The sequence below is a fragment of the Narcine bancroftii genome, chromosome 3 (genome assembly GCF_036971445.1).
Source record: "Narcine bancroftii isolate sNarBan1 chromosome 3, sNarBan1.hap1, whole genome shotgun sequence".
Lineage (NCBI taxonomy): Eukaryota > Metazoa > Chordata > Chondrichthyes > Torpediniformes > Narcinidae > Narcine > Narcine bancroftii.
In genome coordinates this window covers 284,469,823-284,495,939 of record NC_091471.1, presented here as the reverse complement: position 1 = coordinate 284,495,939, position 26,117 = coordinate 284,469,823, and the positions used below count along the sequence as shown (strand labels likewise).

Sequence of the window (26,117 nt, the reverse complement as noted above, 5' to 3'; positions counted from 1 at the left end):
CTCACAGTTTGGCGGGCAGCAACCTCCTTTGAAGAAGACCGCAGAGCCCACCTCACTGACAAAAGGCAAAGGAGGAAAAACCCAACACCCAACCCCAACCAACCAATTTTCCCCTGCAACCGCTGCAACCGTGTCTGCCTGTCCCACATCGGACTTGTCAGCCACAAACGAGCCTGCAGCTGATGTGGGCATTTACCCCCTCCATAAATCTTCGTCCGCGAAGCCAAGCCAAAGAAGAAACACAGTAGTGAAACTCCAATTTAGTACGACCTTTCTTTCCCCCACTCCAACTGTTGTGTTATAATGGGATTCCACTGTATTTGGTCAGGGATATGGTTGGAAAAGCTTAGAGGGTAAAGGGGATGAGCTCACGTGGCTGGCACAGATGAGTTGGGCTGGGAGAGGCCTGTTTTCCTACTGTATAACTGCTACTTTAAAGTTTCTTGTAGATGCAAGATTTTTCTCTGACTGGTTTAATAGCAACTACTTTATTCAAGGTTTTTGAGGGAGGAGTTAGTTTCATAGTTGTCAGATGCCTCTTTTTCCAGTGTACTGTTCTTCAAGTGTGAGCTGGATCATGTGGGAATTGTTGGAAAAGGATCTGAAAATCATCCTGATTTGAAAATGGCCTTTGGATGGTGAAGGCTGCTGAGTGCCATAAGACTCTATCCTAAACTTAATTAATGTTTTCTCTGTATTTAGGTCCAACCGGTGCAGTCTGTTCAACATGTTTATCCAACACAAGTTCAATATGTGGAAGGAGGAGATACAGTCTATGCAAATGGAACCATGTAAGTGATTAAAAAATGATTGTCCCTACATTGCTCATCGTGACACCTCAATTCTCTTCTTCAATCTTATTACTTGCTAAATTAGTTTTGAACTTTGATTTAAAAACTTTGCTTATTACGAATTCACCATTTGATTTTAATGGTCTTTTATGGTCAAAATGAATCTGTCCATTTGTTCATACTTCTCTACTACAGGATGTTTAATACTTTTCACTTATTATTTTGAGTGTCTCAACTGAATTATTCCTCTGCCTTTTCACCTACAGGGATTGGAGCACAAGTTTTCCTTCTCCTAGTTTGATTATAAACAGGTTGTCACAAGTCAGGACACGTTTTTCCTGTCTCCAAATCTGAGCATAGGTCCAAGTGAGGATTAATTATGTCTTGATATTTTTTTAATTGTTTAATTGATATATTGTTTATTCCTTGGGACTGACTACAAATAATTGGAACATCGAACACAGCATATTACAGCACAGTACAAGTCCTTTGGTCCACAATGTTGTGCCTATAGCAGCCTGCGCACGGAGACGTGGACCGGCCCACAAAGTGGTGACTGCGTGGACCTGGGGTGACACCAGCTGGCATCCCAGGTGACCTCCCGCACAGCGGGAAGACAGTTGGCTGTGATGGGAACGCTGGCCAATCCCTGGCTGGTGCTCTGATGACGCGGTGCCCTGACGTCAGTGCCTGGAGCCCATATAAATGCAAAGCCAGTGGAATAAACAGTCTCGGCTTCAGGGCTTTGGTGGATATATTGTTTTTCTCTACGCCTGCTGAGCGTGAACGCTACAGGCTGACCTGTATATTAGGGTGGCATGATTGGCATAGCGGATAGTGCAATGCTGTTACAGAGTCAGTGACTTGTGTTTTAATCTGGTGCTGTCTGTAACAAGTTTGTATGTTCTCCTTGAGTCCAGGTGCTCAGATTTCTTCTCATCCTTCAAAACCTGCAGGGGTTGTAGGATAATTGGGGTACTTGGGCAGTACTGACTCATGGGCTGGAAAAACCTGTTACTTTGCTGCAAATCTAAAAAAAAACAACTTGCACAACAATCTAAACCATAATCCGCTGTTTTTCTTGCACTCCTGTACCTGGGATTTTTATATGCCTCTATTATACCAGCCTACTCATCCTTCATCACCCCTTAACCTTTGCTCCAAAGAGAAAATCCTAGCTCGTTTAACCTTGCCTCATTAGACATGTTCTCCAATCCAGGCAACAGCTTTGTAAATCTATTCTGCACCCTCTCCAAAGCTTCCACATCCTTGCTGTAATGAGGTGACTGGAACTGAACACAAAATTCCAAGTGTGATCTAACCAGTTTTATTGAGCTGCAACATTTCCTCATGGCTCTTGAACTTGATCCCCTGACTAATGAAGGCCAGCATTCCAGAAGCCTTCTTAACCACCCTATTAAGCTATGCCACAACCTTGAGCAATGTATGGATTTAGACCCCAAGGTCCCTCTGTTCGTCCACACTGTTAAAAATCCTAGCAGTAAACCATATACTCCACCTTCGTTTGACCTTACAAAATGCATTACATTAGAATTTTCCGGATTGAACTCCTTCCGTCACTTCTGCATCCTGTCTATATCTTGTTACAACCTTCTACACTAATCACACCTCCAATCTTTGTGCCATCTGTAGACTTGCTGACACATTCTTCCACTTCTTCTTCTGGGTCATTTATAAAAATTGCAGAGAGTTGAGGTCCAGACAGATCTCTGCGGAACTCCACTAGTCACTGACTTCCAGCCAGAATACATTCCATCTTCTACCACCCTCTACTTTTTGCAAACAAACCCACTCTGAATTCAGACAGTCAAGGATCCATGGATTCCATGCCTCATGGTTTTCTGATTGAGTGTACCATGGGGAACTATAACCATATAACCACTTACAGCACAGAACAGGCCAGTTCGGCCCTACTAGTCCATGCCGTAGCAAATCCCCACCCTCCTAGTTCCACTGACCAGCACCCGGTCCATACCCCTCTAGTCCCCTCCTATCCATGTAACGATCCAGTCTTTCCTTAAATGTAACCAATGATCCCGCCTCGACCACGTCTGCCGGAAGCTCATTCCACATCCCCACCATCCTCTGCGTAAAGAAATTTCCCCTCATGTTCCCCTTATAATTTTCCCCCTTCAGTCTTAAACCATGTCCTTTAGTTTGAATCTCCCCCTTTCTTAATTGAAAAAGCCTATCCACATTTACTCTGTCTGTCCCTTTTAAAATCTTAAACACCTCTATCAAGTCCCCTCTCAATCTTCTACGCTCCAGAGAAAAAAGCCCCAGTCTGCACAACCTTTCCCTGTAACTCAGACTCTGAAATCCTGTCAACATTCTCGTGAACCTTCTCTGCACTCTCTATTTTGTTTATATCTTTCCTATAATTTGGTGATCAAAACTGTACACAGTACTCCAAATTTGGCCTCACCAATGCCTTGTACAATTTCATCATAACCTCCCTACTCTTGAATTCAATACTCCGATTTATGAAGGCCAACATTCCAAATGCCTTCTTCACCACACCATCTACCTGAGTATCAGCCTTGAGAGTACTATTTACCATAACTCCTAAATCCCTTTGTTGCTCTGCATATGTGCAATTGTCTACCATTCAATGTATATGACCTATTTAAATTTGCCTTTCCAAAATGTAGCACCTCACATTTATCTGTATTAAATTCCATCAGCCATTCCTCAGCCCACACCTCCAGCCTTCCTAAATCACCTTTTAATCTACGGTAATCTACCTCACTGTCCACAACACCACCAATCTTTGTGTCATCCGCAAACTTGCTTATCCAATTCTCCACCCCTACATCCAGATCGTTAATATATATAACAAATAATAGTGGACCCAGGACCGAACCCTGAGGAACTCCACTAGTCACCGGCCTCCAATTTCACAAACAATTTTCTACCACTACTCTCTGACACCTTCCATCCAACCACTGCTGAATCCATTTCACTACCTCCTTATTTATACCTAATGCCTCCACCTTTTTTCCTAACCTCCTGTGGGAAACTTTGTCAAAAGCTTTACTAAAGTCCAAATAGACAACATCCACAGCTTTCCCTTCATCAACCTTTTTTGTAACCCCCTCGAAGAACTCAATCAGATCTACCCCTGACAAAACCATGCTGATTACTCCCTATCAATCCCTGTACCTCCAAAAATTTGTAAATAGCATCCCTCAAAACTCTTTCCATCAACTTGCCCACCACAGACGTCAGACTTACAGGCCTATAATTCCCAGGTTTGCATTTGGACCCTTTCTTAAACAGAGGAACCACATGCGCCACCCTCCAATCCTTTGGTACCACCCCTGTGGTCAGTGACATCCTAAATATCTCTGTTAATGGCCCCACTAACTGTCCACTAGCCTCCTGAGTGTCCTAGGGAATATTTTCTCCGGTCTGGGAGATTTATAACATAACATATATAACATAACAATTACAGCACGGAAACAGGCCATTAGGCCCTTCTAGTCCGCACCGAACCAAACACCCCTTTCTAGTCCCACCTCCCTGCACAATGCCCATAACCCTCCATCTTCTTCTCATCCATATACCTGTCCAACCTTTTCTTAAATAATACAATTGACTCCGCCGCCACTATTTCTCCCGGAAGATCATTCCACACGGCTACCACTCTCTGAGTAAAGAAGTTCCCCCTCATGTTACCTCTAAACCTCTGCCCCTTAATTCTTAACCATGTCCTCTTGTTTTAATCTTTCCTCCTCTTAACGGAAATAGTTTATCCTCATCCACTTTGTCTATCCCTTTCATAATCTTAAATACTTCTATCAAATCCCCTCTCAACCTTCTACGCTCCAAAGAATAAAGACCTAATCTGTCCAATCTCTCCCTATACTCTAGATGCTTAAACCCAGGTAACATTCTGGTAAACCTTCTCTGCACTCTCTCCACTCTGTTTATATCCTTCCTATAATTAGGCGACCAGAACTGCACACAGAACTCCAAATTAGGCCGCACCAACGTCTTATACAATCTCAACATCACCTCCCAACTCCTATATTCCATGCAATGATTGATAAAGGCCAGCATACTAAAAGCCTTCTTCACCACCCTATTCACGTGAGTTTCTACCTTCAGGGAACGATGTACCGTCACTCCTAAATCTTTCTGCTCTTCTGTATTCCTCAATGCTCTCCCATTTACCCGTATGTCCTGTTCTGATTCTTCTTACCAAAATGAAGCACCTCACACTTATCAGCATTAAATTCCATCTGCCATTTTTCAGCCCACTTTTCTAAGCAGCCCAAATCCCTCTGCAATCCTTGAAAACCTTCTTCATTATCCACTATTCCACCTATCTTAGTATCGTCTGCATATTTACTAATCCAATTCACCACCCCATCATCTAGATCATTAATGTATATAACGAACAACAATGGGCCCAATACAGATCCTTGAGGCACACCACTGGTCACCGGCCTCCAACCTGACAGACAATTATCCACTACCACTCTCTGGCCTCTTCCTTTCAGCCAATGTTCAATCCATTTGACTATCTTAAAATTTATACCTAAAGACTGCACCTTCCTAACTAACCTTCCATGTGGTACCTTATCGAAGGCCTTACTGAAGTCCATATAGACAACATCCACTGCGCTACCCTCATCCACATTCCCAGTCACCTCTTCAAAAAATTCAATCAGATTGGTCAAACATGGGGAGGAGTCACGCGATGGAGTAGTGGCCGGACGGTGAACTCCAGCCCTCTCCAGAAAAGTCGGGAAAAACAAGAGAAAACACAAAGGCACAGAAATAAAAGTTACAGAAAAGTGAGTATAAAGGTGGAAAGAAGATGGCGACAAAAAAAGAAAAGTCGAAAGCAACGGTAAGAAGAGAGGAAGAGAAGACAAAGGAGGAAAAAGGTGAAGGCCTTACCTGTCCGAAGAGGCCCGCTGCGGAGAGAGAAACCCGCTCCCTCAGGTCGGTAAATAATGGACTACAAAAATGGCTCGCAGAGCCGAGCAAAAGTGCGATGCGAATGAAAAAAAACACACCGACGGGAGGGGGGACCAGCTGGGGAGTCGATCTCCACAGCCGGCAACGACAGCTGCAGAACACCTGCAGCAAGAAGAGACCACAGAAGACAATAGAAACAAGAAAGAAGAGGAGGAAAGGGCAACAAAGAAACAACAGATGGTCAACCCAGAGGAAGAAGAAGAGGAAGAGTATGGTGAAATAGAAGAAGAAAAGATAGGCAAGGTAAAGGATATACTTGCTCTTATTAAAGGATACATGGAGTCATTTAAAGAATGGCAAACACAGGAATTTAAGGATTTAAGAAAAAGAATAAACAACACAGAAGAGAAAATAATTAAAATGGAGATGACCTTAACAGAAATGGGAAAAAAAATGGACAAGATGGAAGAGCGGGCAGTAGCAGCAGAAATGGAGGTAGAAGACTTAAAAAAGAAATTGGAGAAATCTAATAAAAAAACTAAAGAGACACAAGAACTACTAGCTCAAAAAATAGATACAATGGAAAACCATAACAGAAGAAATAACATAAAGATAGTGGGCCTTAAGGAAGATGAAGAAGGCAAGAATATGAGGGAGTTTATAAAAGAGTGGATCCCTAAGACCCTAGGATGTCCAGAACTACAGCATGAAATGGAAATAGAAAGGGCACATAGAGTATTGGCCTCTAAACCACAACCACAACAAAAACCAAGATCTATTGTAGTAAAATTCCTAAGATATACTACAAGAGAAAAGGTACTGGAGAAGACAATGGAAAAAGTAAGAGAGGGCAACAAACCACTGGAGTATAAAGGGCAAAAAATCTTCATTTATCCAGATATAAGTTTTGAACTCCTAAAGAAGAGAAAAGAGTTCAATACAGCAAAGGCGATTTTATGGAAGAAAGGGTATAAATTTATACTAAAGCATCCAGCGGTATTGAAAATATTTATTCCAGGACAACAAAACAGACTATTCTCGGATCCAGAAGAAGCACGAAAATTTGCAGAACAATTACAAAAATAGACTGAGGGAGGAAGACGGGTAATGAGATTTAAAATGATCACGACTGATATGTATGTGGGTAAAGACAAAAATAGACTGAGGGATGAAGACGGGTAATGAGAGTAAAAATGATCATGATTGATATGTATGCAGGTAAAGAGGTATAAGAGTGAATAGAGACAATGAGCATACATGAATGTATCTGTACTTAGAGGAAAATATAGATAGTATAGACAAGAATTAATAAGGGAAGGTAATGGAATAGAGAGAATAAGGAGGGAATTAAAAGAGGGACCTTTGTGACATATGAAAAGTGAAATCTTTTCTGGGGGAGGTGGGGTGGGGGGAAATAGCGGTCACTGCAAAATCAGTTGACGCTTGCGAGTGGATTCGCAAATCCAAATGGAGAGGGGAGATGTGGTTGTCCGACAAGGGATAAAGGACAACTCAGGAGGTGAAGGGGAGATTGGGGATAAATAAGATAGAAATAGGAGAATAAGGAAAATGTTAGATGTTGTAGGAATGTTGTCTTATAAAGAGTTGAAAATAAGAAAACAGAAATGGAAAAGGAGGAAAGGTAATGATGGAAAAACGGAAAGAGAAGATAAACAAAATATAAAAGGGCTACGCTGAACTATATGTCTTTAAATATTAATGGAATACATAACCAAATTAAAAGGAAGAAACTACCAAATTGAAATGAATAAATGTATTCCATTAGAAAAAATAACATATTGGTTAAGAAATAATATTGAAATATTCGAACAAGTATAGGAGCCTTACATTAAATACAATAGCGAAAACCTACCGGGGACAAACATTACCTAAGTTGATGGAAGGAGAAGGAAAGAAAAGAATGGACTCAGTAGAATTTCTGGTGTAATTTTGTTGAATGACAACATTGTCTGACTGGCTTAATGCAACCTAGATTGTATACCTAAAATGGATGAGAGGGGGGGGTGGGGGGGTGGTTTGGGAGGAAAGGGGGGGGGGGAGAAAAAGTCACTGTATATGTGTGAAAAAGAAATAGTGTATATCATGGCTAATGTGATTTATGGTGTGAAAAATAAAAAAAAAAAAAATTGGTCAAACATGACCTTCCTCCCACAAATCCATGTTGAATGCTCCTGATCAGACCCTGTCTATCCAGATGTTTATAAGTACTATCTCTAAGAATTTTCTCCATTAACTTACCTACCACAGACGTCAAACTTACAGGCCGATAGTTGCCAGGCTTCCTCCTTGAACCCTTTTTAAATAACGGAACCACATGCGCAATGCGCCAATCCTCTGGCACTATCCCCATATCTAATGACATTTGGAAAATTACCGCCAGAGCCTCTGCTATTTTAACACAGCCATCACTACCTCCTCGGTTATCCTTATATGCTTCATAACTTCCCCACTATTTTTATTTACTTGAACTGTTTCAACATTTTTTTCCCTAGTGAATACTGAGGCAAAGAATTCATTCAAAATTTCCCCCATTTCCTCAGACTTCTCACTCAGCCTACCCTCGCTATCTACAAGGGGTCCAATTTTTTCTCTCACTAATCTTTTACTTTTAATGTACTTATAGAAACCCTTTGGATTTATTTTTACTCTGTCAGCCAAAGCCTCTTCATGCCTTTTTTTGGCCTTTCTAATTTCTTTCTTAAGATTCCTTCTACACTCCTTGTAGTCCTCCTTCATCTTCTCAGCTTCCTGCTCTTTATACCTCTTGTACACCTCCCTTTTTCCCCTAACCAAATTTCCAATATTTCTCGAAAACCAAGCCTCCCTATGTCTTCCAGCCTTTCCTTTGATCCAGACTGGGACATAACTACTCTGTACCCTCAAAATTTCTTTTTTGAATATCCTCCATTTTTCATTAACATCCTTACCTGAAAATATCCTGTCCAACTCAATACTCCCCAAATCCCTTCTTATTCCTTCGAAATTTGCTCTTTTCCAATCCAGAACCTCAACTTTAGGCCTCTCCTTGCTCTTCCTTAAAACTACCCTAAAACTAACAGAATTATGATCACTAGACCCAATTGGTTCTCCAACATTAATGTCCGCTATCTGACCTAGCTCATTCCCTAACAGGAGATCCAGTATTACACCATCCCGAGTCGGTTCTTCTACTAACTGATTTAGAAAACAATCCTGAACACATTTAACGAACTCCAACCCATCCAGCCCTCTAACCGTATGGGTATCCCAATCAATGTGTGGGAAGTTAAAATCTCCCATGATCACTACCCTATGATTTTCACACATATACATTATCTCCCTACAAATTTGTTCCTCTAATTCCCTTGGCCCATTTGGTGGTCTGTAATACACCCCTATTAGCACCCTCTTGCCTCCTCCACCCCTCAATTCCACCCAAACAGCCTCACTGGTCGATCCCTCCATACCATCCTGCCACCTCACGGCAGTAATGTCCTCCCTAACAAGCAGAGCAACTCCTCCTCCTTTTTTACCCCCTGATCTATCACATCTAAAACAAATGTATCCCGGAACATTAAGTTGCCAGTCCTGCCCCTCCTGTAGCCAGGTCTCACTAATTGCCACAATATCGTGACCCCAAGTATCTATCCATGCTCTCAGCTCATCTACCTTGTTCACTATGCTTCTTGCATTAAAATATATGCATCTCAGAGAATGACCCTCACATATATTCTCTTTTTTACCTTCTACCCTAATCTCCATCCTACCTTTGTTATCTTTTTTATTCCTAGCTAGGTGGCCATACTCCCTGGACACTGCTCTCACCCCCCTGCCAAACTGTATGAAATGCCTTGCTAAAATCCATACACATCACATGTACCCCTCTACCTTCATCAATTTCTTTTGTTTCTTCCTCGAAAAACACAGTTAGGCTCCTGATACGTGACCTTCCCCTCATAAATCCAAGCTGACTATCCCTGAGAAGACTGTATTTCTCTAAATGCTCATAAATCCTCTCCAATAGTTTGTCCGCCACTAAAGTAAGACTCACTAGTCTATAATTTCCAGTATTCTCCCTATTACTTTTTTAAAATTGGGGACTAAATTTGCCATTGTCCAATCCTCTAGTACCTTCCCCATAGCCAGGGAGAATGCAAAGATCGTTGTCAGTCCTCCAGCAATCTCTTCTATCACTTCCTTCAGTAACCTGGGGTATATTTTGTACAGCCCTGGGGACTTTACAATTGGACTGTTTTGAAAAGATCCAGCACTTCCTCTTTATGAACCCTAATATGTTACAGCATATAAGCCTGTTCTACACTGATCTCACATTGTTCAAGGTCCCTCTCCCTGCTGAACACTGAAGCAAAGTATTCATTTTGGACCTCCCCTACCTCCTCTCCTTCCTTTTTTCCTTTGTGACCCTACCTTCACTTTAATTATATTTCTGCTCTTCATGTATGGATAGAATGCCCTTGGGTTTTCTTTAATCCTACTTTCTGAAGCCTTCTCGTGACCCTTTTCTATGTTCCTTCCTTGCTACCATATAATTTTCACGAGCTCTTCCTGACTTTTGCTTCCTAACCCTTATGTATGCTTCCTTATTCCTCTTAGATAGCTGTCTCACCTGTTTTGTCGACCATTGTTTCCTTATCTTACCGTCTTTCTTGTGTCTCAGTGGTCTCTATCCAGAACCCTATGCAAATGGTCTCTAAACATCTTCCACGTTAATTCTGTGCTTTTCCCTGAGAACATCTGTTCCCAATTTACTCTGCTGTTGCCTTATCTCATTGCAATTTTTCCTTTCCCAAATAAGCACTTTATCATTGTGTCCGCTCTTATCCTTATCCATAAAAGTCACGGATTTGTGGTCACTGCCATTGAAATGCTTCCCCACCGAGAGGCCTGTCACCTGACCAGGTTCATTATCCAGTACTAGATCCAGTATGGTCTCTCCTCTGGTCGGCTTGTCCACATACTGTGTTAGAAATCCTTCTTGGAGACACCTGACAAATTCAGTAAAGAGATGCCAGTCAATATTTGGGAAGTTGAAGTCGTCCATAAAATCAACCCTGTTATTTTTGCACCATTCCATAATCTCCCTACTTACCTGCTACTTAATGTCCCAAAGGCCATTTGGGGGCCTATAGACTACTCTGAATAGAGTGATTGCTCCCTCATGTTTTGGACTTTCAACCACTCTGACTCTGTAGACAATCCATCCACAATGTTCTCCCTTTCTGCAGCTGTGATACTGACCTTGTTAAGTAATGCTACTCCCTCGCCACTGCCTTTATCCTGCCTTTCTATGCTCTTTAGAATGTCTAAATCCTAGTACCTGTATCCACTAATCCTATCCTTGTGTCCTCCAAATCTCTGTAATGGTCAAAACATCATAATTCCACATCAGGGAATGTCAAAGGAAATGTACTTTGGAGATGATGAGCATAATTCCATAAGTTATGGAAAGGAGCATGGATGATCTGGAAATTAAGGATCTGAACTGGGTCAACTAAGGTTGATTTCAATATCGTGAGAGGACCTGGGAAAATTAGACTGGGAACAGTTACTTGCATGTATGTTGATGTCCAACATACAGGGGTCATTTAAAAGTGAAGCAGCGAGAGTTTCACACCAAAGGGAAGCATGTACCTAGAGTTGAAGAGGTAAGGTGCATTGGATAAAAGAAAAGAAAGCACAGACCAGGTATGGAGAACTGAAAGGACAACAAACAGTAAAATGTGGAGGAAAGTAATAAAAAAAAGAGGTGCTTTTAATTATCACTAATGGATGACCTCAAGGAAATCTAAAGAGGGTATCAGGAGAATAGTAAGGCTCATTAGGGATCATGGGACAAGTTTTAAAAAAAAACAATTTAATTCCAAAGTGCTGCAATTGGGTAAATCGAAGCAGGACAGGTCCAGTTGGGAACAGGGTATAACAGAGATTTACGGTTATTGCCAGGATTTGGGAAGTTGGGTTACTGTGAGAGACTGCGAAAACTAGGCTTGTATTCCTTGGTGTACGAGGTGGAGTGGGGATCTTATTGAGATCTATAAAATCGTGAGGGGCATTGAGAAGGTGAATAATGACCATGTTTCCAAGAGTTGGAGAATCTTAAGTCGAGAGGGCAAAACTACAAGGTGAAGGCGTGGGATTCAGAAGGGACGCCTGGGCACAGTTCTTCACTGGTCAAGGGTGGGCTCATGAAATGAATTACCAGGCCAAATGGAGGAGGCAGGTATGTTAAGTTCCTTTAAGAAACACAGATATCTCCATGGATGGGAGGGGATTGGAGGGGTATGGGTTTAATGTGAGCAAGTAGAACTAAAGCAGAAGAGCACAAGGTTGGCATGGAGAAATTGAGCCTGTGGGTCTGTTTCTGAACTTTGAGCATTGATGACTAATGACACAATTTCCTGTTCATTTTTGAATTATAATTGCTGATTTAAAACAAATGGAAGGACCAGTTACTTACTACCCAAAATAATGTGCATTTTATAGCCTTGGATTTCTCCACCACAGCTGTTTATCCAATTGGTGTCAAAGCTGGGATGTTCTACACATATTGCCTGAATGAAATTTGCATCTTTCATTGCCAGTCTTGCCCCATGAAAATCAAATTTTCAGGAACAGATTGAGAAATTTTGCATGTTATTACCAAATAACAAGACGTGCTGAGAAATCTAGAAGGAGGACATTACAAACTGATTTATTTCCAATATTTGCTATTTTGGGTGTTTTCGTATTTTTTTAAAAAACTTGCACACATATGAGCCCTACTGAGTATTTTCACAGACCATAGGTACAAGTATATTATTTAAATTTAAACTTACAGCATGGGTAACAGGCCATGCTGCCCAATTAAACCCAATTAACTTACATTGCCTGTACATTTTGAACGGTGGGAGGGAACTGGAGCCCCCAAGCAAAACCTGCGCAGACATGGGGAGAACATACAAACTCCTTACAGACATCGTGGAATTCGAACCCCTGTCCCGATTGCTGGCGCTATAAAGGCTTTGGGCTAACTGCTATGCCAACATATTATTGCATGCCTAAGATAAAATTGCTTCACTTTATAAGCAATTTACATTGTTAAAGAATAAATGTTAAAATGCCCACATGTGTAGTCCCCCACCCCCCCACCCCCCCCAAGGCTATGCTTACACATTCATGGGTTAAATGACCACTATAAATTGCCCCTAATATAATGAATGGAAGAAACTGGAGGATGTTCAGGGAGAAGTGGGGAAAATAGGATTATGGTACTCACTACAGCCAAGGCTAATCTCAAAAATGCAATTTGATACCTACTTAATCTTAATTTAAAACCTAACATTTTAACATTACCTAATAAAAATAATGTTGGTTCCATCAACAATTTTCTCTAAAACCTCCTTTGTTATCCATGTTATCAGGGTCCATTTGCCATATGAATCGTGATATCAAGTTGTCAAGAGCTTTAAACGCTATCATAGAAATTCCTACTGGCAAAATTGGAATAATAAAAGCAGTCTTGTTTTGGACAGTTTCATTTCTACCAATTAATGATAAGGGGAGAATCTCCCATCTGAGCATACCTGCCTTTATCTCCTTCAGTAGCTTTCCAGAACAGTTTTAAAATGGAGGGAGTGATAATAACATCCTCTCTGGACCAATGAAACCTGACCCGGTTTTCTAATTTTGATGGTCATGTACCTGACTTTACTTCCAATTTTGAATCCTTAATTTTATAACCAGATATTACTTCATATTCTTTTAAAATTTGCATCATGTGGGTCACTGAAGAAATAGAATTAGTCATGTCCAGCATGACATAATCCGCAAATACTCTCTCACATGTCCAGATTGCATGAATTGTTGTTCCCCTTTCTTTTTTACATCGAAAACATCTATCAGATACTGTTGGGTCCCATTTATTTAACTTTTGCGGTGTAATGTATAGTCTGTGTAACCAATTATATTGTATCATACGCAGCCTCGTATTTATTGTATTTCTCATCGTTCCAGAGCATAACTTCTCCCATGTTTCCTTTTTTATCTTTATATTTAAATCTTGTTCCCATTTTTGTTTAGTTTTACCATTTGTTTCCTCATTTTCCTTTTCTTGCAGTTTAATATACATATTTTTTATAAATCTTTTGATTAACATTGTATCTGTAATCACATATTCAAGGTTACTTCCCTCTGGTAAACTCAAGTTGCTTCCTAATTTATCTTTCAAGTAGGATCTCAGTTGGTAATATGCCAGCGCTGTATCTCCCGTTATATTGTACTTATCTCTCATTTGTTCAAAGGATAAGAATCTACTTCCTGAAAAACAATTTTCTATTCTTTTAATCCCTTTTTTTTCCCATTTTCTAAAGGCAAGGTTGTCTATTGTAAAAGGGAGTAGCTTATTTTGCGTCAATATTAGTTTTGGTATTTGGTAATTTATTTTATTTCTTTCTACATGTATCTTCTTCCATATATTGAGGAGATGGTGTACTACTGGAGAAGTTCTATGTTGTACCAATTTTTCGTCCCATTTATATAATATGTGTTCAGGTATCTTTTCCCCTATTTTATCTAATTCTAGTCTCGTCCAGTCTGGTTTTTCCCTTGTTTGATAAAAATCTGATAGGTACCTTAATTGTGCGGCTCTATAATAATTTTTGAAGTTTGGCAATTGTAAGCCTCCTTGTTTATACCATTCTGTTAATTTGTCTAGTGCTATCCTCGGTTTCCCCCCTCTCCATAAAAATCTCCTTATTATTTTCTTTAACTCTTTGAAGAATTTTTCTGTCAGTTGTATTGGCAATGCCTGAAATAAGTATAGTATCCTTGGAAAAATGTTCATTTTAATACAGTTTATCCTTCCTATCAGTGTTAGTGGTAGCTCTTTCCAATGCTCTAAATCGTCCTGTAGTTTTTTCATTAGTGGATTGTAATTGAGTTTATATAATTGGCCTAGATTTTTGTTTATTTGCACACCTAGGTATCTTATTGCCTGCGTTTGCCATCTGAATGGGGATTCCTCCTTAAATTTTGAGAAATCCGCGTTATTCATAGGCATTGCTTCACTTTTATTTACGTTTATCTTGTATCCCGACACTTCTCCATATTCCTTCAATTTCTTATATAGTTCTTTTATTGATAGTTCTGGTTCTGTTAAGTACACTATCACATCATCCGCGAACAGACTGATTTTATATTCCCTGTCTTTTATTTTTATTCCTTTTATATTATTATCTCTTCTTATCGATTCTGCTAGTGGTTCTATAGCTAGCGCAAACAATAATGGTGATAGTGGGCATCCCTGCCGCGTTGACCTGCTTAAGTTAAATTGCTTTGATACATGTCCATTTACTGTCACTTTCGCTAACGGTCCCTTATATAATGCTTTAATCCAATTAATATACTTCTCCGGTAAACTGAATTTTCGCAATACTTTGAACAAGTAATTCCATTCTACTCTGTCGAAGGCCTTCTCTGCGTCTAAAGCAACTGCTACTGCCGGTGCTTTATTTCCTTCTACTGCATGAATTAAGTTAATAAATTTACAAATATTGTCTGTTGTGCGTCTTTTTTTGATAAATCCAGTTTGGTCTAAATTTACCATTTTCGGTACCTGTTCTGCTAATCTGTTCGCTAATAGTTTAGCTATTATCTTATAATCTGTGTTTAGCAAAGATATTGGTCTATATGACGCTGGTGAGAGTGGATCTTTCCCTTGTTTTAGTATCACTGTAATTATTGCTGTTTTACATGAATCTGGTAAGTTTTGTGTCTCATCAATCTGGTTGATTACATCCAGGAGGGGCGGTATTATTAGGTCTTTAAATGTTTTGTAGAATTCTATTGGGAGTCCATCCTCTCCTGGTGTCTTATTATTTGGTAAATTTTTTATTATCTCTTGTATTTCTACTGTTCCAAATGGTTCTGTTAATTTATTTTGTTCCTCTATTTGTAGTTTTGGTAGTTCAATTTTAGTCAAAAATTCATCTATTTTCCCTTCTTTCCCTTCGTTTTCGGTTCGGTATAATTGTTCATAGAATTCTCTGAAGTTTTCCTTAATTTCTTTTGGATTATATGTAATTTGTTTGTCTTTTTTCCTTGTTGCCAATACCGTTTTCTTAGTTTGCTCTGTCTTAAGCTGCCATGCTAGGATTTTGTGTGTTTTTTCCCCTAGTTCATAATATTTCTGTTTTGTCTTCATTATATTCTTCTCCACCTTATATGTTTGTAATGTTTCATATTTTATTTTTTTATCTGCCAATTCTCTTCTTTTGGTTGTATCTTCCTTTATTGCTAATTTTTTTTCTATGTTTATTATTTCCCTTTCCAACTGCTCTGTTTCCTGATTATAGTCCTTCTTCATCTTGGTTGCATAACTTATTATTTGCCCTCTAATGAATGCTTTCATTGCGTCCCATAGTATAAACTTATCTTCCACTGATTCCGTATTTACTTCAAAGTACATTTTTAATTGTTTTTCAATAAATTCTCTAAAATCCTGTCTTTTAAGTAGCATGGGGTTTAATCTCCATCTATACATTCTTGGAGGGATGTCTTCTAGCTCTATTGCCAATAACAGGGGTGAGTGGTCCGATAATAGTCTAGCTTTATATTCCGTTTTCCTAACTCTCCCTTGTATGTGGGCTGATAACAGGAATAGGTCTATCCTTGAGTATGTTTTATGTCTAGTCGAGTAGTATGAGTATTCCTTTTCTTTTGGGTTTTGTTTCCTCCATATGTCCACAAGTTTCATTTCTTGCATTGATTTAATTATAAATTTGGTTACTTTGTTCTTCCTGTTAATTTTTTTCCCCGTTTTATCCATATTTGGATCCAAATTCAGATTGAAATCCCCTCCTATTAGTATGTTCCCTTGCGTATTAGCTACCTTCAAAAAGATATCTTGCATAAACTTTTGATCTTCTTCGTTAGGTGAATATATATTAAGTAGATTCCAAAGCTCTGAATATATCTGACATTTTATCATAACATATCTCCCTGCTGGATCTATTATTTCCTCTTCTATTTTAAATGGCACATTTTTGCTAATTAATATAGCCACTCCTCTTGCTTTTGAATTATACGATGCTGCTGTTACATGTCCTACCCAATCTCTCTTTAATTTCTTGTGCTCCATTTCAGTTAAATGTGTTTCTTGGACAAATGCTATATCTATTTTTTCCTTTTTCAGTAAATTTAGTAGTTTCTTCCTTTTAATTTGGTTATGTATTCCATTAATATTTAGAGTCATATAGTTCAGCGTAGCCATTTTATATTTTGTTTATCTTCTCTTTCCGTTTTTCCATCATTACCTTTCCTCCTTTTCCATTTCTGTTTTCTTATTTTCAACTCTTTACCAGACAACATTCCTACAACATCTAACATTTTCCTTATTCTCCTATTTCTATCTTCTTTATCCCCAATCTCCCCTTCCCCTCCTGAGTTGCCCTTTATCCCTTGTCGGACAACCACATCTCCCCTCTCCATTTGGATTTGCGAATCCACTCGCAAGCGTCAACTGATTTTGCAGTGACCGCTCTTTTCCCCCCACCCAGCCCCCCCCAGAAAAGATTTCGTTTTTTATATGTCACAAAGGTCACTCTTTTAGTTCCCTCCTTATTCTCTCTATTCCATTACCTTCCCTTATTAATTCTTGTCTATACTTTCTATGTTTTCCTCTAATTACAGATACTTTCACATATGCCCGTTGTCTCTATTCACTCTTATACCTCTTTACCCGCATACATATCAATCGTGGTCATTTTTACCCTCCTTACCCGTCTTCATCCCTCAGTCTATTTTTGTCTTTACCCACATACATATCAATCGTGATAATTTTTGCTCTCATTACCCGTCTTCATCCCTCAGTCTATTTTTGTAATTGTTCTGCAAATTTTCGTGCTTCTTCTGGATCCGAGAATAGTCTGTTTTGTTGTCCTGGAATAAATATTTTCAATACCGCAGGATGCTTCAGTGTAAATTTATATCCTTTCTTCCATAAAATCGCTTTTGCTGCATTGAACTCTTTTCTCTTCTTTAGGAGTTCAAAGCTTATATCTGGATAAATGAAGATTTTTTGCCCTTTATACTCCAGTGGTTTGTTGCCCTCTCTTACTTTTTCCATTGTCTTCTCCAGCACCTTTTCTCTTGTAGTATATCTTAGGAATTTTACTACAATAGATCTTGGTTTTTGTTGTGGTTGTGGTTTAGGGGCCAATGCTCTATGTGCCCTTTCTATTTCCATTTCTTGCTGTAGTTCTGGACATCCTAGGGCCTTAGGGATCCATTCTTTTATAAACTCCTTCATATTCTTGCCTTCTACATCTTCCTTAAGGCCCACTATCTTTATGTTATTTCTTCTGTTATAATTTTCCATTATATCTATTTTTTGGGCTAGTAATTCTTGTGTCTCTTTAGTTTTTTTATTAGATTCCTCCAATTTCTTTTTTAAGTCTTCTACCTCTATTTCTGCTGCTATTGCCCGTTCTTCCATCTTGTCCATTTTTTTCCCCATTTCTGTTAAGGTCATATCCATTTTATTTATTTTCTTTTCTGTGTTGTTTATTCTTCTTCTTAAATCATTGAATTCCTGTGTTTGCCATTCTTTAAATGACTCCATGTATCCTCTAACAAGAGCAAGTACCTCCTTTACCTTGCCTATCTTTTCTTCTTCTATTTCCCTGTACTCTTCCTCTTCGTCTTCTTCTTCCTCTAGGTTGACCATCTGTTGTTTCTTTGCTGCCCTTTCCTCCTCTTCTTTCTTGTTTCCATTGTCTTCTGTGGTGTCTTCTTGCTGCAGGTGTTCTGCAGCTGTCGTTGCCGGCTGTGGAGATCGACTCCCCAGCTGGTCCCCCCTCCCGTCGGTGTGTTTTTTTGTATGCGCATCGCGCATGCGCGAGGAGTCGCGCATGCGCGGTTGCGCACTTTTACTCGGCTCTGTGAGCCATTGTTGTAGTTCTCTTTCTACCGACCTGAGGTAGTGGGGTCTTCTCTCCACAGCGGGCCTCTTCGGACAGGTAAGGCCTTCACCTTTTTCCTCCGTTGTCTTCTCTTCCTCTCTTCTTTCCGTTGATTTTGATTTTTCTCCTTTTGTCTCCATCTTCTTTCCACCTTTATATTCACTTTTCTTTAACTTGTATTTCTGTGCCTTTGTATTTTCTCTCGTTTTTCCCGACTTTTCTGGAGAGGGCTGGAGTTCACCGTCCGGCCACTACTCCATCACGTGACTCCTCTGCTATTTCTCTTGATGGTGAAACTAACTCCCTTGAGGCTGGGTGAAAGATTTTGGAGACCCCTCAATTAGCTTGCTCTTTACACAGCTGAAATACTAAGAGATGATTAACTCTGTTTCCCTTCTCATAATATTTTTGATTCAAAAAATCTCAAGGCCTCTTCAGCTTGAAAGGTCAAGAGCTCCTCTAATTCGTTTTTTTTTTGTCTTCATTCATTTAGGAGTTCTTTATTTTTTTGTTATTTTTATGTACTGACTCTAGTACTTTTATTTCACTTTCCAGGTCTGATTGCTTTTTCGACCTGTTCTTTCTTATTCTGCTTGAAATTTGAGCCATTTTACCCCTTGTTGCTTTAGCAGCATCACACAAGATGGAGGGTGTAACTTCACCATTATCATTTATATCACAATATTCCTCTATACATGGTTTAATTTCCTGAGCCAGTGAAGGGTCAGTCAATAGAGAAATTTTTGCTCTCCAATATTTAAAACACTTTTCTATTTCTAAATCCAGGGTGAGAATTATAGGTGCGTGGTCACTGGTTGTTATTGAGTCTATTTTGCAATCTATTACTTTATACATATATTGTTTAGGAACACAAAATGTTTGAGAAGAAACTAAAGTCCCTCCCCTTTGGGTTTCTGTGTCTCCATGGGTCTAGTAGTTTCTCCAGCACTTTTGTGCATTTCAGTGCAATCATGGCGCTTGCAGACTTTCCTGTTTCAGGAATGCAAGTGGTCTTCAAACCTAATGATATATTAGCAACACATGCAGGATCTTTTACAAAGACAACATCCATCTACATCTGTGATTCTGTTCTCCTTTTAAGTTGTAATATTGCTCGTATATCTTTTCACATGGTAGATGTAAAATCTAGTTATGCAGAAGATGCTCAGCTGTTTGAGGGACATCTCCCTGAAATGTGGCTCAAAGTTTCAATTGAAAGCCCACATCTCCTACAAACTTGATTCATATCAGATCATATCAAACCGATTAATCCATGATATATTCTGATTGCTTAAGATAACTATGAACCCAGCTATTTGTCTGTGGGTTGTTCTTAAGGGCAGCATGGTTAGCATAGCAGTTAGTCAACCAGTTTACCTACCTCGGTTGCACCATTTCATCTGATGCAAGGATCGACAAAAAGATAGACAACAGACTCGCCAAGGCAAATAGCGCCTTTGGAAGACGACACAAAAGAGTCTGGAAAAACAATCACCTGAAGAAACACACAAAGATCAGTGTGTGCAGAGCCGTTGTCATACCCACGCTCCTGTTCAGCTCTGTTTTTTTTAAAACAAAACTTTTTTAAGATCCTGAAGTTCTTCCATAGACACTTGTGAGAATCACTACATGGGGTACATTGTTGGCGAAAGCTAGGGACGTACAAACAATGCACGTCCCTAGTTTAAAACCACAGGTAGTGAACACAGTGTTAAAAAATAGAGGGAAAGCAGGTCACCATGCTTTATGCTATTGAATTGGGATGGGTGTGATCCTTTCACATTTATTCTCGATAACTGTCAAATCAGTAAACGTGTCCATGATAAGATTTGTAAGTGGATATCAACCCCATTCTGTCCAAAACGTATAAAATGAGACCTATGGATTCGAATGCCTGAGCCAAATCGATAAATAATTTACAATCTCTGTATGATTTTTCTTGGCCTACTTCAGTACATTACCCAAACTGGCAATATTTCCATAGCGTCCAGGGGTGGCCGCAACAAATTCTATCGTCGGACATTAAGGGTGATGGCTTCAGCCAATCATTTGGGCAAGGTTTTTGTGACTACTCTTAAGATTAAAGGCTCAATGCTAGTGGGCTACTGATTATTCAAATTAAGTAATTGAGACCGTGTTGATGTACCGAAGTTGGATAGAATTTTATTGAACTGAACCAAGAGGAAAACGTACAAGCCAAAACACCGATATCAATTTTGCAAAGCTGACTAGAGAAAGAATGATATACAGAAGTCAGGCTTTTAAAGAGTTCAAGATCAAGCTTTGGGTTTGCTTATCTTGAATTCCATTAGCCATAACATACCGACTCCTTTGAGTTTTTGATCTCACTGTATCAATTCAGCTGTTGACTTTGTCAGCAAACTTTAATTACTTGACTTTCCACTGCCTATGTTTGTCATATGAATGATTGAGTCTTCAGTCTATCTGGCTATCATTTGCACTTGGTTTCCTGCTGCCTAGCCAGTGGTTTATGCAGGTATATATTTTGCTTTGTACCAACAGATCCCTCTCCCCTTATATACATTTGTATTGTTCCTTGTTTGTTGAACTATATATGAGATGTCTACTGGTCTGCTCCCAAAATGAACTTAACACTACATCTTCGTACATGACAAGAGTCTTTAACTTGAGAGCATTCATATTTACATAGGATGGTACATTGCCTCCTGATCCCTACCATGGTATCTTGTCATTCGTAATTAGTTTTCATTCCTGCTTCACTCATGTCTCTTCTGCAGATAAGTTAAATTTTAGACATACAGTGTGGTATCAGCCCCTTCCAGCCCATGAACTTGTGTTCCTCAATACACCAATTAACTTACAATCCTATGTTTTTTGAAGGGTGATAGGAAATTGGAACACCTGGAGGAAACCGACAGATACAGTTAGCGCCAGATTCTAACTTGGCTCGCTGGCACTCTAATAACTTTGTGCTAACTGCTATCCCAACCGTACTGCCTGACACTGCTTCTCTGCCATTGCTTTTTCTATATTTACAGTTTCCCAGTCCATTTTCCTTCTGCCTCATTCTCGTCTGATTTCTCCCATACTCGTGAAGGCAGGTGATTCTGTCAGTTTTGAGATTAGAAGATAGGCTAGGATTTTTCTCCCTAAGTCTAGGAGATTGAGGGGGGACACTCTGGATGCATGGAATGTACTGCCTGAAAAGGTAGAAGTAGATTTAAATTTTAAGACTGAATTGGGCAAGTACTAGAAAAAAAGTTTGCAGGGCTTCAGGGAAAGAGCAGTCGTTACTTCAAAAAGTGACTTAATTCAAAAGAAAAAAAAATGTTCAAGAATGCAGCATAAACATTGGGAGAGAGAATATAAAGCAATATTGAAGTAAATAATTTCAGAATATTGTCTAAAGAGATGAGGACTGCTGTTGCAGTGTGTGATACATGTCACCTTTATTCGGCCCAGTCTGGCATAAAGAAGGAAAGCCCTCACTCTAAACTTGAAACTGCCAACGGGCTTGTCTGAATGATCAAGAAATGCCCCAGTTGCTGTGAGATATTACTTGTTAATGTTAATGAAAATGAAGTGAAATATATAAGATTCTACTTTGTTATCCTGTTTGCCTAATTATTCTCTAAATAATAAACTATATTTTAAATTTTTTTTAATTTTTTACACTATGAACCATACTGACCAAAATACATACAGACATTTTTCTCTTGAATATATACAGTGTCATTTTTCTCCCCTTTTTCCCCCCTCCCTTCCCTCCCTCCCTCACCCCCCTCCCCATTTATTCAAAGTTCAATCTATATGATGCGTTAAACCCATTAAACAATGTCATCACTTAATAAAAATAAACAAGAAATTTGTGTCTTTTACTTTTACAAACTGGGTCAGTTCATTTCGTTGTCTTCTCCTTCTGTCATTTTAGGTTGTGGAAGTCCGTGGTAGGATTTCTCTATTGTGTTTCATGTATGGTTCCCATATTTGTTCGAATATTTTGACGTTATTTCTTAAATTATATGTTATTTTTTCCAATAGAATACATTTATTTATTTCTATGTACCATTGCTGTATTATCAGGTTGTCTTCTAATTTCCAGGTTGACATAATACATTTTTTTGCTACAGCTAGGGCTATCATAATAAATCTTAGGAACATAGGAAGTAGGAACAGGAGTAGTCCAAAAATGGCCCATCGAGCCTGCTCCGCCATTCAATACGATCATGGCTGATCTAATTTATGACCTAACTCCACCTACCTGCCTTCTCCCCATATCCCCTAATTCCTCTATCATGTAAAAATTTATCTAACCGAATTTTAAATATGTTTAATGAGGCAGCCTCAACTACTTCCCTGGTTAGAGAATTCCAAACATTCACTACTCTCTGGGAAAAACTATTTTTCCTCATCTCTGTCCTAAATCTACTCCCCTGAATCTTGAGACTGTGTCCTCTCGTTTTAGTTTCCCCGGCCAGCTCAAAAAACCTTCCTACATCTATCCTGTCCATACACTTCATAATCCTATATGTTTCTATAAGATCTCCTCTCATTCTTTTTTGTGCTTCATCCAAATCGAGTCCAAATTCTTTATTTCTTATATTACTTAGAAGAAAGATCTCTGGATTTTTTGGTCTGTTGCTTTTTGTGATTTTATTTAATACCTGATTTAGATCTTCCCAAAACTTTTCCACTTTCTCATGTGCCCAAATTGCATGTACTGTTGTTCCAGTTTCCTTTTTACAGCGAAAACATCTATCTGATACTGTTGGATCCCATTTATTTAACTTTTGGGGCATGATATATAGCCTGTGTAACCAATTATATTGTATTATGTGTAACCTCGTGTTTATTGTATTTCTCATAGTTCTGGAGCATAGCTTTTCCCATGTTTCATTCTTTATCTTTATGTTTAGATCTTGTTCCCACTTTTGTTTTGGTTTACAGCTTATTTCATCGTTCTCCTTCTCTTGCAGTTTGATGTACATGTTTGTTATAAATTTTTAAATTATCATTGTGTCTGTAATCACATTCAAAATTGCTTCCTTCTGGTAACCTCAGACTGTTTCCCAATTTGTCCTTTAAGTAGGTTTTCAGTTGGTGGTATGCAAACATTGTTTCGTGAGTTATATTTGTCCTTCATTTGTTCAAAAGATAATAATTTATTTCCCGAAAAACAATTTTCTATTCTTTTGTGATCCCTTTTCTCTCCCATTCTCTGATGGAAAGGTTATTTTTTGTGAAAGGGATTAGTTGATTTTGTGTCAATATTAATTTTGATAGTTGGTAATTTATTTTATTCCTTTCTATGTGAATCTTCTTCCAAATGTTGAGCAGATGGTGCAATACTGGTGAATTCCTATGTTGCACCAATTTTTCATCCCACTTATATAGTATATGTTCAGGTACCTTCTCCCCTATTTTATCTAGCTCTAATCTGGTCCAATCTGGTTTTTCCCTTGTTTTTTTTAAACTTTATTTAAGATTTTATAACATGAATAACATATAGGATTACATTTAAAAAAAAATGAAGAATAAAATAATAAAATTACAATACAGTATCAGTAATCTAAATAAACTATACCCTCCCCAATAATTATTACACATTAATAACCCAACTCAAATTAGTCCAACCCCCCCTTCCCCCCAAAAATAAAGATTAATAATATATGTGAGAAAAAGAAAAACCCACTTACAAAAAAAAAACAAAAACATAACCGATTAAAATACTAACAAAAAGAAAAATAATTAATACTAAGATATCAGACTTAAAAAACATATTTAAATCAAACTTAAATGCATATATTTAACAAACAGAGTTAAGATGAAACATATATTTAACTCAAACTTAATATAAAAAATTAGTAAAGTTAGTAACATTATCTATCAAAAATTCTTAAACAATAATCAATTCTTAAAAACATTGTAGCATGGAAAAAAAAGATGAAAAAAAAACTTTCTCTATAGAGATAAACCTTCACCAAATATCAACTACTTCACATCTATCATCATATTAGTCACATAAACCACCATCTTAAAACAAAATTCAAACCTCATTAAGCATTGTACAATTCAATTTTAGTACTCTTCCACCATTTTTCCCTTTTACTCTTGAATAGTTATCCAATAAAAGCTCCAATACCACATTTAAATATCCCCAATCATTACGTTAAAATTCAGATATCCAAATAATAAAAACACATCTACAACGAAATCTATATCTTCAACAAATGGAGCATAAACCACAAACAAAATTCAAGCCTCATTAAGAATTGTACAATTCAATTTATAACTTTCACCATTATTCCCTTCGTTCTATAACTAAAATAGCAAAATAATATACACCAGAATTACCACTCCTTTCACCTTAAAGTTAAAGAAAAAATATTAAAAAAAACTTATCCATCCCGTTCACATTTAAATTTCAAATATTCCTTATCAACTGAATAAACTTTACAAAAAAACCACATCAATTTTTAGTTTTTTAAACAATCAAATACTTTCTTATGCTTTTTTTAATATAAACCCCTTCACTCTTTAATCTAATAATACAAAAAAAAGGAAAAAAAATGGGTAGGAGGTTAAAAATACCCCCTCCCGTCTAAACCGTGCAATGCGGTAACTCCCAAAAAAAATGGGTGTGAGATAACTCACACGTAGCAGATGACTTTCAGGAAATAGTGCCTATCTAGTTCTCTCCCCCAACTCTCACTTCATCTTAAACTAACATCATCATTATTTAATATCCCTTTTTTTTAAAAAAAAATTAGAAAAAAAAGGACAACTCTTCTTTTAATCAGCTCCAACTGCCGAGTCACCATTACAACCATTCCTTCTTGGAGCACGGATCTTTTCTTCCATCTCTTGTCTCCTTAGAGATCGCGGCGGACTATGTCTCTGTTGAAACTGAGTAATTGGCACTTGAGCAAATGCTATAGCTTCCTTTGGAGAATCAAAGAACTTTGGTTGGCAACCATTTTGGAAAACCTTCAAAACAGCTGGATATCTAAAGGTTGCCTTGTAACCTTTCTTCCACAACAACTCTTTAGCAGGATTGAATTCCCACTGTTGGAACATAACTTCTTGACTCAAATCCGCATAGAAGAAAACTCGATTATTTTGAATCATCAAGGGTGATTTTCTCTGTTGTGCATTTCTAATAGCCACTCGTAAAATTATTTCTCTGTCGTAATAATTCAAACAACGAACCAAAACAGGTCTTGGACTTTGACATGAAATAGATCTTCTACGCAAGGCTCTGTGAGCACGTTCCAGTATTATACCTGCCGGGAAATGTTCTTGACCCAGCACCTGCGGAATCCATTCAGTAAAAAATTTTCTTGGGTCTGGTCCCTCCATACCTTCCGGCAAACCAATAATCTTTATATTGTTCCGTCTGGATTGGTTTTCCAAATAATCAATCTTTTTCACCAAA

The 26,117-nt window shown here is 38.4% G+C and overlaps 1 protein-coding gene across 10 annotated transcripts in view; it reads left to right on the top strand.

Annotated features, from left to right (window-relative positions):
* The window catches only part of rfx2 (regulatory factor X, 2 (influences HLA class II expression)), a 176,787-nt gene that overhangs the window by 71,589 nt on the left and 79,081 nt on the right, over positions 1-26,117 (top strand). For all 10 annotated transcript variants that reach the window (XM_069928415.1, XM_069928410.1, XM_069928409.1 and 7 more), the window contains one exon: positions 703-791. In XM_069928415.1, coding sequence (XP_069784516.1) covers positions 703-791 — 89 coding nt within the window. The remainder of the gene's footprint in view (positions 1-702; positions 792-26,117) is intronic.